The sequence below is a fragment of the Oncorhynchus tshawytscha genome, linkage group LG15 (genome assembly GCF_018296145.1).
Source record: "Oncorhynchus tshawytscha isolate Ot180627B linkage group LG15, Otsh_v2.0, whole genome shotgun sequence".
NCBI lineage: Eukaryota > Metazoa > Chordata > Actinopteri > Salmoniformes > Salmonidae > Oncorhynchus > Oncorhynchus tshawytscha.
In genome coordinates, this window is record NC_056443.1 from 6,911,038 (window position 1) to 6,923,715 (window position 12,678).

The window sequence follows — 12,678 nt, forward strand, 5'->3', positions numbered from 1 at the left end:
ACACACCAGAGAGAGATGTTACACAGTCCAACCCATACAACTAATGTAAACAGTCAATGGCAAAGCCAGTAGCTGAAAGGACAAATATTTCTGGGATATGTATGGGATATGGAAAAACTCTCAAGTGCTCAGGGGTGTTCAGGGCCCATATTCACAACGTTTCATAGTAGGAGTGCTGATCTACGATCAGGTCCCAACTCCAATCCATTATGATTTAAGTGGCAAAACCAATCCCAGATCAGTACTCCTACTCGGATATGTTTTGTGAATAGCAGCCCAGGTGGGTTGAGTGAGGACACTGACCTGGATGAGCTCCTCCTTGGACTTGAACTCGGACACGATGACGTTTTGTCCATCAGACACGCGAGTGAGTGACACACACAGCCTCCCGGAGGCAAGTGTGTGAGCGTTGGCGGGCAGGTCGCGCTCCAGGCCCGACCTGATGATCTTGAGCGGGTTGAAGGAGGGGTGGAGGGGACCCAGGTTACGCTTCCGGGCATCCATGACCGTTTCAATCACATCCTCACAGCACTTAGCTAGAGGAGGGGAGGGACGGAGAGACAGTCTGTTAGTTGTGTTACGGCCTTCCATTGGTAGGAATTGGATAATTGTTTTATTCAAAGGAAAATTGATTCTCAAGGGCACTAGACAGTGATCTGTAGCTCACAAAAAAAAACATTTCTCCAAAAGTTTCACTTATTTACTGCCCTGCAGTGGCTCTATGCACACTCACTGGACTCACCCACACACTCACACATACTACAGTGACACACACACAAACACACACACACACACTCACACACACACACACAAACGCACTACATATGCTCTAACACTCACACATAGACACACTTTCACATGCTGCTACACTGTTTATTATCTATTCTGATTGCCTAGTCACTTTTACGCCTACCTACATGTACATATTACCTAAATCACCTTAACTACCTCGTACCCCAGCACATTGATTCGGTACCGGTACTCCTTTTACAGTTGAAGGCGGAAGTTTACGTACACCTTAGCCAAATACATTTAAACTCAGTATTTCACAATTCCTGACCTTTAATCCTAGTAAACATTCCCTGCCTTAGGTTAGTTAAGATCACCACTTTATTTTAAGAATGTGAAATGTCAGAAAAGTAGTAGAGAGAATGATTTATTTCTGATTCTCTTTCATCACATTCCCAGTGAAGTTTACATACACTCAATTAGTATTTGGTAGCATTGCCTTTAAATTGTTTAACTTGGGTCAAATGTTTCGGGTAGCCTTCCACAAGCTTCCCACAATAAGTTGGGTGAATTTTGGTCCATTCCTCCTGACAGAGCAGGTGTAACTGATTCAGGGTTGTAGGCCTCCTTGCTCGCACATGCTTTTCAGTTCTGCCCACAAATCTTCTATTGCTTTGTGATGGCCAATCCAGTTTTGCGCAAATGCTGCCATCGATCCACGGTTTTTGGTTTGGGTAGGTTTTACTAAGTGGGAACAACATCTCCTATACACGTCCTGATGAACTCAGTCACTGTGACCATTGATAAGTCAATTTAATTCTCAGAGGCAACCCGGAACATATCCCAGTTCTCGTGATCAAAACAATCCTGAAGCATGGATTGGTCAGACCAGCATTGAATAGACCTTAGCACGGGTACTTCCTGTTTGAGTGTCTGCCTATAGGAAGGGAGGAGCAGAATGGATCTGATTTGCCGAATGGAGGGAGGGAGAGTAACAATGGTTGAGAGTTTTTGAAGCGCACTTACTACACGCGATGTGTTGGAACTTCGGTAGCATTTTCCTCAAAGTTGCATTGTTAAAATCCCCAGCTACAATGAATGTGGCCTCAGTATATGTGGTTTCCATTTTGCACAAAGTCCAGTGTAGTTCCTTGAGGGCCTTCGTGGTATCGGCTTGAGGGGAAATATACATGGCTATGACTATAACAGAAAAAAAATCTCTTTGGAGGTAATACGGTCTACATTTGATTGTGAGGTATTCTAGGTCGGGTGAACAAAAGGACTTGAGTTCCTGTACGTTATCACAATCACAACATCAGTAGTTAATCATGAAACATACACCACCGCCTATCTTTCTCCCAGAGAGTTCTTTAATTCCTGTCTGCGCGATGTACTGAGAACCCAGCTGGCTGTATGGACGGGGACAGTATATCCAGAGAGAGCCATGATTCCGTGAAACAGAGTATGTTGCAGTCCCTGATGTCTCTCTTGAAGGAGATCCTCGCCCTGAGCTCATCTACTTTATTGTCCAGGGACTGAACATTAATGAGTAATATACTCGGAGGCAGTAGATGGTGTGCATGCCTCCTGAGTCAGACTAGAAATACACTCCTCTTCTCCGCTGGCGGAGTCTTGGAACAGCTTCTGGGATAAGTTCAATTGTCCTGATACAATTTAGGAAAGTCGTATTTTGGGAAAGTCGTACCCCTACCTACATGTACAAATGACCTCGACTAACCTGTACCCCCGCACATTGCTGTACCCCCGCACATTGACTCTGTACCGGTACCCCCTGTATATAGCCTCGGAATTGTTATTTTATTGTGTTACTTATTATTATATTTTTTACTTTAGTTTATTTAGTAAATATTTTCTTAACTCTATTTCTTGAAGTGCATTGTTGGTTAAGGGCTTGTAAGTAAGCATTTGACGGTAAGGTTGTATTCGGCACATGTGACAAATAACATTTTATTTTATTTCTGGTCGTAATCGCCTCTCTGATATCCAAAAGTTATTTTTGTCTGTATGTATTGTAATAACACAAAATAATGTTCTGGGCTAAAATTTTAAGAAATAACACGCAAAAAAAAACAAAATACTTGCAAAGTTGCTTAAGAGCTAGAAACAGAGCTGTCGGCGCCATCTATTTTACTTCAGGAATGATGTTCAAACCCCTGCTCATATGAAACGTCTCGCCTGGATGAATGAATTGATCCACACCAGTCACTCTCCTCCATTCTCACCTACCACAGTTACTTTTGGCTGGCTGAGTTAGCGCTTTATAGTCTATGTAAGCACTATTTTGAATATATAATTTATTCAATTGTTATAACCGACTGACTCGCTTTATGAATAAATCCCGAACATGCTGCCAAGCAATTGTGATCCCAACAAGGGCCCCTGTTTATAGTGTCTTTAGGCTATCCAGGGCTTTAAAAAAAATCCAAGACCAAAAATACGAGACATGTACACAATTGTATTTCACCTTTCAGAAATCTCTGTGATTCAACCTCTCCCCGGATTACACAAAAAGAAATACTACTAGTCACCGCAGCTGAGTCCCTGACCAGAGCTCCCCTTTGCATGCACATAAAAACATATTTTGGTATCTGTACATCTCCTTTACTGTGAGATGAAGGCAGGCTACCTGTATTTCCCTTGCCTGTCCTTTGCTCTATATTGGTAGTGCCTGTATAACTTCGACATTGAGTAAAGCTGAAACAATTCAAATGGGCTGTGGGCCTGTGTTCGGTACAGCTACATGTTCAACACAGCTCAACTGTCATGACCTGTGCAATTAACCCCTCCCTACTACATGGGGTGATGTACTTGTTGTCGGTGATATAAAACTTGGTGTTGATGGGGTCACAATAGTGCATTGCCAGTCAAGTCTCCTCGCTGCTGATTGGTCAGCTCAGTGGAGCCACATCCTTATCCTGTCATAACTGGAAAAGGGGAGGTGTAGTTGAGTGAGCTTGAGGCTTTTATGGTCTGTGCCTGTCAGCTTGTAACATGATGAGAGAGAGTGAGAAAGGGCCTGGAAGATATCTGTAAGATATTTGATCTAAAACCGTAAATGTATTTGGAGAGTTTTTTGGCCACCGGGCCAAAACACAAACATTCATGAACACATGAAAAAAAGTATTGTCTACATCAAAGAATGTCATTTTTCTCCATAAAATTGCTGCAGAAAGATTTTACACAATTTTACATTTTGGAGAGGTTTTTGACGCTTTGGTATGGACAAAAGCACATACAGTCGGATTGGTATAAGATATCTGTAAAATGTTTCCCGACGCATGTTGACAAGATGTTGTATCTGGAAAGGGTTATTGACCAGCTGAGCATCTTTGAATAGTCACCTCAGTACACAGCTCAATGAACAAACCAGGCGTTTTGTTCTATTTCAGTCTTCTGTGATATGCTGTATATAAACTCAATGCAAGCTCAAAATGGAATACATTTCATCTCTATATCATACATGGTACAGGTCTATTCTTCAATTTAAGCCCATAACCGTGTGTGAGGTGTATACTCTTGTCTCAAAGTAGATTTTTTTTAAACTACCAAGAAACGCTCTGTGCGGACCCCTGTTGAAGCCCACCGCGGTAAAAGGTTCATGACTCCTATATTGACTGTTCACTCTATAAGTCAAATACATATTTATTTTTTCATTGGTCATTCATTTCATTGCTTACACGTGTTTAGCAGATGTTATTGCAGGTGTAGCGGAATGTCTCCCTCTATTACTCTTTCACACTTTCTTTCAATCTCTCACCCTCTTTAACACTCTCTCTCATTTAAACATGATACAACTGGGACAGGTATGGGCTGATTCCAAGAAACCTGGCAGGCTACTACCTTTGTCTCTTGACTATAAGGTTATTGGGTTTAAAATAAAGAGAAAGTGGAAAAGGCCAGGTATCGCACAGACACTCGGTTAAGAACTACTCTCCAGGTCAGTTCTATGTGATGCAAGGTTATATTTACTCTTAATTGCGATTGTAGTCAGCGAGATCCATCACTACCATTGGAAGGCCTCTGATCCAGAGGACCAATAGGTTAATAGTCCTTTAACTGACCATTTATCAGTTGTGATATGATCAATGAGTGGTAGACTACCATATTTCTACACAGGCAGGTATTTTGGCTCAATTATAAATCATTTGCAGTTTATAACATGAGAAAAATGTAGCCTAGTTTAAAATTCTAAATTCAACCTATAACACCAGTATAATCACCTATCTATTACATAGGAGCAAAGCTTCCAGCATTGTTAGTCATTTCACCCCATGTGTTAAAACCATAAATTATTGTTCTTGAAAATTAATTTGACTGCTAATCTGAAGTTGCCCTAAACACATGAAAGGGAGGACTACTCCTTGTGCGTAAAAGTCCCCCTCCAGGCAATCAACTGATGACAGGAACTGGTCAAATCAAGGGCCAGCGTACAGTAAGGTACTGTAGCCTACCTATGGATGCCTGGCTGGCGAGCATCGAGGCAGACAGGGAACCGGCTGAAGCCCCGTAGATCTTGGCGGCACCTTTGATAAGGTAGGGCGCTTGTTCCGACAGGCAGCTGGCCACTCCGATGTGATAAATCCCCAGGAACCCGCAGCCGGCGAACGACAGATTCCATTCCTTCGTTAGGTCGAACATCCCTGGTGGACAGTCTTTAACGAGGACCTACACGTTTGGGTAAATGCGCTCCTTATGATCACTCCAAAATGTTAACTTTTTCCACTGTTTAATGTCAACAACAGTTCCGAAAGATATTGGAATAGAGGACGGCTCAAACTAGCGCACACTAGCCAGTCTACTCTTCTTATGCAATGTACGAAGAGACGGACATGCATCTATTGAGAATCGCCGGAGCGCTGAACTACCCGGTTCTAGAACAGGGCAGGTCTGGCCAATCTTTATAAAGAGGCAGAGTCTTATTTTAGGAGGAGCCACGCCTCACACTCTGAATTGGAAATAAATGAGAGAGATGCAGTCAATTAATGTATATTATATTCTAATCTGTATATTTGTTTAACCTGCCTGCTATTACTGTGACATGTCGAACCTTATTAACCGATTTAAGTAGCCATATCATCATATGCGGTCAATTGAGCCGAGACTCGCAAAACCAAGTCAAGCCACCCACGCTTCAGGTTCCTCCTGAATTTTGCGTGAATACACAACACTTTACGGTATCACGTGTTTTCAGGTAGGGAAATTAAGCCGGGCAAGATCAGGTCGGACCATTCTTGCTAATGAGAGAGCAGATAAGCGTGTGAACAACAGGCACAACTCCGATAAAGTATTTTTTCGCAAAGTTGCCGGGATGTTACGTAGCCTATTTATATCAGTATACTCGTAACAACGTAATCATTACGAAACTCATATTCGATCAAACAAGTAGTGATGTTACCTTTGATACAGGAGCTCCAAGGCATGCCTCGAAATCGTTAGGCATCTAACACCTCAATCACATCTACAGTGCCAGACTCAAAATGGTGCACAGAATCATATGGATATGTGTGCAACTAAAGTACAACATTCACCTTCTGCTACTATTTCTGTCAAGCCATCTACACATACCTTTTGATGCATGCATTCGATAAATCCAACATATGCACCACACAGAACGCTGTAACGCAATGCTGCAAGGCAAACACATCTTCCATTGGAAATGAATGTGCATCTATATATATATATATATATATATATATATATATACATATACACACATAGATGTATGTGTATGTGGACACACCTTCAAATGTGTGGTTTTGGCTATTTCAGCCACAATTGTGGCTGACAGGTGTATAAAATCAAGCACACATCCATGCAATCTCCATAGACAGACATTGGAAGTAGAATAGCCTTACTGAAGAGCTCAGTGACCTTCACGCTTCAAAAACACCTACAGCGTCCTTGTGCAAAATACGAAATGGTACACAGCATCATATGGATATGTGGATATGTGTGCATATCGTTGCAGAGGCAGTTGCAGTGCGTTTGGTGTGTATGCGTAGACGGTTTGACAGAAATGGTAGCAGAAGCAGAATGTTGAACTTTTGTTGCACACATATCCAGATGATGCTGCGTACAATCATGCGCAAAAACTCTGTCAGTGTGTTCGAAGTGTAAGAAAGCCTCTGTTTTCCATCACTACAAATAAGCCTCACACAGAAAATTATCTGTAATTTTTGGTTGTTGACCAAATTCAACGCTCTCATTGACCTCCATGCAAAAACTCCTGGCTTGGTGAGCGAAAAAAACATATACAAAGATTTGGGGCCTAGTTATCAAATCAAATGTTATTTGTCACACGCACTGAACACAACATATATAAAGACTTTGCCATGAAATGCTAATTTACGAGCCCTTTCCCAGCAAGAGTTAAAAAGTAAGACAAATTTCCTAAATAAAAAAAGGGAAATAGTGTACACAATAAAATAACAATAATGAGGCAATATACAAGGAGTACCAACTGTTAGCGAGCCAATGTGCAGGGGTACGAGGTAGTTGAGGTAGTTGAGGTAAGAGGTAATGTGTACATGTAAGTAGGGGTAAAAGTGACCAGGCAGTCGGGATAGATAATAAACAGAGTAGCAGCAGCGTATGTGAAGAGTGTGAAAGAGTGTGAACGTGTGTCTATGTGTGAGTGTGTGTGTGTGTGTGTGTGTGTGTGTGTGTGTGTGTGTGTGTGTGTGTGTGTGTGTGTGTGTGTGTGTGCGTGTGTGGAGTCAATATGAATGTGTTTGTTTTGTGTGTATGTAACAGGTTAAAGGAAATATTCATAGCCTGTTATACATTAAAAAGTATTAGTAAGTTCATAGTATGTGAGGATCTTAAAACATCTAAGGTTAAGAAGATGCATTCAGTATTAGTTGATAGAGATTGATAACATTCATATAATTGTGTTAAAGGTCAAATCTGTCAAAGGGTATGAATTGTGAGAGTATTGTGTAAACGTTATATTGATTACTTTATTTTGTGGTGCCTAAAAGTGTTCATCTGTCATCTACGAAATGCTCTTAATCTATGAGCCGGAGATCGATTGCTCTGGTCTCCACCCATATTCCTGGGGAAAATCGTGGTCTTTTCTCATTGAACTAAACGTTGAATTGAGAATACAACACCGTATCACTCTCGTGATTATTTCTCCCCTGTTTTCAGGTACTTTATTGATGATAAAAATAGTAATTTAAATGTTATAACTCACTAACATGTCAAGAGTGTTTAAGGTGTGTCTTAGTAACGTCTTGAGGAAGTTAGAGTTAAGTTTGAAGAGAGTAATATTAGCCCTGCTCGGTTGAAGTGAAGAATAGCATCGTACTGAGAGTAGCTGCCATTTTATGTCGATTGTGAATGAACATGTACGTTGTTAATAAGATATTTTGCTGTGTTATTTGTATAATGGGTTTTCTGTTGTTTTGTAATGTGTTACTTTTGTGAAATGATTGAACTAAACGTTGAATGGAGAATACAACACCGTATCACTCTCGTGATTATTTCTCCCCTGTTTTCAGGGGCGTAACATGTATGTGTGTGTGTGAGTATGTGTGTTAGAGTGTCAGTGTAGTGTGTGTGTGTGTCTGGGTAGAGTCCAGTGAGTGTGCATAGAGCTAGTGCAAGAAAACTTTTTAAAAGGGGGGTGGGGCAATGCAAATCCCTCTTCCTTCGACTCTTCCTCTCTGGTCGGATCCATATATGTGAACAGAGTACCCCATGGTGGTGGTGGGGTTATGGTATAAGCTAAGGACAACTGTTGGTGTAGGTTCCTTGTTCCTTGTTAATCATTGGCTTATTGGTGAAATCAGCAATGAGACAATTTCTTCTTTAAGTAAATCAATCAAACGTTTATTAATGCAAGTGCAGACAGAAGTTGACAACACAGCATTAATGTTTCAGAGTAAGTTCTGAAAAATATGCTTGCAGTCAACCCCTAGTGATGTAACTGCCTACACGTTCTACCCATGAGACCAAGCCCATGCATATACAGTTAAACTTTTTTTAACTAGGCAAGTCAGTTAAGAACAAATTCTTATTTTCAATGACGGCCTCGGAACAATGTTCAGGGGCAGTAGGACATATTTGTACCTTGGGGATTTGAACTTGTAGGAGAGAACAATAGTCCCGTGTTTTCTAAGGGCTCAGCAGTAATTTTCCATTCCTGTGTGGCTTACAGTGGTGTGTCAGACTTGTCTCTTATCTATTTACTCCCCTGCAGGGGTCTGTGTCTATGTATCTATTTTAGCCACAGACACCCTGTTTTGACTGCAATGGCTCACACATCTCTCTGACTGTTCCTTATAAAAGGCAGAGACTAGAAAATACTGTGGAACTGTATTAAACCTTATAATGCATATATTGCTAATCTGTGGTCCAGGACCCTATAAATGTAGTGGAGGAGGGGTCTTATAGCCCTTCCCCTTCTATTAATACAACATAAACATAATCAATAATTATAATACATCAATCATTTGGTGCAGCCCCTATCATGACCCCAAGGTGACCCCCATCACAACAAACACAATTGCATTTTATCAATGGGAATTGTGAATGCACAGAGATACCGTGACGAGATCCTGAGGCCTATTGTCGTGTCATTCATCCTCCACCATCACCTCATGTTTCAGCATGATAATACACGGCCCCACGTCGCAAGGATCTGTACGCAATTCCTGGAAGCTGAAAATGTCCCCGTTCTTCCATGGTCTGCATACTCACCAGGCATGTCACCCATTATCCAGCAACTTCACACAGCCGTTGAAGAGGAGTGGGACAACATTCGACAGACCACAATCAGCACTACTCAAAGGAGATGTGTCACGTTGCATGAGGCAGATGGTGGTCACACAAGATACTGACTGGTTTTCTGATCCATGCCCCTACCTTTCATTTGAAGGTATCTGTGACCAACAGATGCATATCTGTATTCCGAGTCATGTGAAATCCACAGATTAGGGCATAATACATTTTTTGACTGATTTCCTTATATGAACTGTAAAATATTTGAAATTGTTGCATGATGCATTCATTTTTTTGTTCTGTGTACTTTTTTTGGACTACTGACCACATTCGTTTTTCAACAGGACAAAAAGCCCAATCACACAGAATTGTCATGTATGTCCCTCAAACGTTATGCCACAGGCGAAAGCCCTTCCTAATGTCACTGAGGGTCACCCCAGTGATCCCACCCTCATTAGTGGGACTAGGTTCCATCTAAAGACCTTCATGTATATTGCACAGGAAAAGCCCCAACTAATATATTGTTTATAGGCAGAGTTCCTCCTACATGATGTAGCAGTTGGTCACAGCAATGTCAATACAATTGAAAAACAGTCCTGTATCATCTCTTAGTCTTGTGGAACATCCACCTGGTAAAGAGGGGGCTGCCACCTCTGATCCACCTCAAACGGGGTGGTTGGTTGGTCTGGCTCATCTTATCTTCTTGACTAAAAGAAAAATAGATTTAATGTGGCAACAGTGTAAAAATAAGGCCACATTTCAAAAGCAGGAAATCCTTCATTACCAACATTCATACTTCTTTTCACTAAATGAACTCCCCTTCCCTGTTTAGCTCAGTGGCAGTGAAGGTGTGAAGTGGGAGAACGTTATAGCCTGTCCTATGCTATTGTCTTGTTGTATTGGTAGAGGTGGATGGTAAACATTTTGTCAGATGTGTGCCACTAGTATATCAATAGTTTTCTGCTGTATGCTGTAAAGTCCAAAAGTTATGGGCGGAGCTAGAAAGTTGGCTGTCAGACGTATTACAATGTTCATTTACTTTTAATCCATCTGTCTGCATATTTCAAGTCATGGCATATGGGGTGTAGTGAGATACCCAATCGGCTGGACGATTCTCTTCTTCATCACTCATCTTGAGAAAAAGTATACTAAAAACTTGGAAATCGATCAATCCGCGACCATTAACACAATGGAAAAATCGAATGATTTATTATTGAAATATTGGAATAGCATGGGCAACAGAGAAAAACAAATTGGTACATAGGCCATGTCGCAAACAATAATGCAGACACTAGGGATGGGGGGTGTGAGCATTTCGGGTCTGGGCAGAGGAGATGTAGTCGTTGTTTGCGTGTGTCTGTAAGTTGTTGTTCATATGTGTATGTTTGTATCTGAAAGAAATATATACATTTACATATGTTTTTGCTGCATTTCTTTTATTACAGACACCTTAATGCATACTTTTAAATTATATTATGTGAGCTAAACATGCAAAAATATTCACTGAACAAAAATATATACGCAACATGCAACAATTTCAATGATTTTACTGAGTTACAGTTCACATGAGGAAATCCGTCAATTGAAATAAATAAATTAGGCCCACAGCCATGGGTGGGCCTGGGAAAGCATAGGCCCACCCACTGGGGAGCCAGGCCTAGCCAATCAGAATGAGATTTTCCCCACAAAGGGCTTTATTACAGACAGTAATAGTTTTCAATTTCATCAGCTGACCAGGTGGCTGGTCTCAGACGATCCCGCAAGTGAAGAAGCCAGATGTGGAGGTCCTGGGTTGGCATGGTTACACAAGGTTTGCAGTTGTGAGGCTGGTTGGAACCTACTGCCAAATTCTCGAAAACGATGTTGGCTTATGGTAGAGAGATGAACATTCATTATCTGGCAACAGCTCCAGTGGACATTCCTGCAGTACCAATTGCACACTCCCTCAACACTTGAGATATCTGTGGCATTGTGTTGTTTGACAAATCTTCACATTTTATCGTGGCCTTTTATTGTCACCAGCACAAGGTGCACCTGTGTAACGAGCATGCTGTTTAATCAGCTTCTTGATATTTAACACCTGTCAGGTGGATGGATTATCTTGGCAAAGGATAAATGCTCACCAACAGTTATTGAAACACAAAAAAATGTCAAATTACTGAAATTAGTTGTAACATGTAATAGATGTAACATTTCTGGGATCTTTTATTTCAGCTCATGAAACATGGGACCAACATTTTACATGTTGGGTTTATATTTTTGTTTAGTATATAGTACCAGTCAAAAGTTTGGACACGACTACTCCTTCAAGGGTCTTTCTTTTTTTAAACTATTTTCTACATTGTAGAATAATAGTGAAGACATCAAAACCATGAAATAACACATGGAATCATGTAGTAACCAAAAAAGTGTTAAACAAATAAAAATATATTTTATATTTGAGATTCTTCAAAGTAGCCTCCCTTTGCCTTGATGACAGCTTTGCACACTCTTGGCATTTGCTCAACCAGCTTCATGAGGTCGGTGTGCCTTGTTCTAAATGTGTTTGAGCCAATTAGTTGTGTTGTGACAAGGTAGGGGTGGTATACAGAAGATAGCACTATTTGGTAAAACACAGAGTCCATATTTTGGCAAGAATAGTTAAAAGAAGCAAAGAGAAACGACAGTCCATCATTACTTTAAGACATGACGGTCAGTCAATGCAGAAAATTTCAAGAACTTTGAAAGTTTCTTCAAGTGCAGTTGCAAAAACCATCAAGCGCTATGATGAAACTGGCTGTCATGAGGACCGCCACAGGAAAGGAAGACCCAGAGTTACCTCTGCTGCAGAGGAAAAAGTTTATTAGAGTTACCAGCCTCAGAAATTGCAGCCCAAATAAATGCTTCACAGAGTTCAAGTAACAGATCTCAATGTCAACTGTTCAGAGGAGACTGTGTGAATTAGGCCTTCATGGTCGAATTGCTGCATAGAAACCACTACTAAAGGACAATAATAAGAAGAGACTTGCTTGGCCTAGAAACACAAGCAATGGACATTAGACCAGTGGAAATCTGTCCTTTGGTCTGATGAGTCCAAATTTGAGATTTTTGCTTCCAACTGCCGTGTCTTTGTGAGACGCAGAGTAGGTGAATGGATGATCTCTGCATGTGTGGCTCCCACCGTGAAGCATGGAGAAGGAGGTGTGATGGTGTGGGGGTTCTTTG

The 12,678-nt window shown here is 41.1% G+C and overlaps 1 protein-coding gene across 1 annotated transcript in view; it reads right to left on the reverse strand.

Moving 5' to 3' along the window:
* LOC112214298 (patatin-like phospholipase domain-containing protein 2) overlaps window positions 1–5,770 on the reverse strand; it is a 30,768-nt gene extending 24,998 nt beyond the window's left edge. The window contains exons 1-2 of the mRNA XM_024372949.2: window positions 5,202–5,770; window positions 304–536 (exon numbers count right to left, since the gene is read on the reverse strand). Of these exons, the coding sequence (XP_024228717.1) occupies window positions 304–536; window positions 5,202–5,388 (420 nt within the window). The 5' untranslated portion in view covers window positions 5,389–5,770. The remainder of the gene's footprint in view (window positions 1–303; window positions 537–5,201) is intronic.
* Between the last annotated feature and the right edge of the window lie 6,908 nt (window positions 5,771–12,678).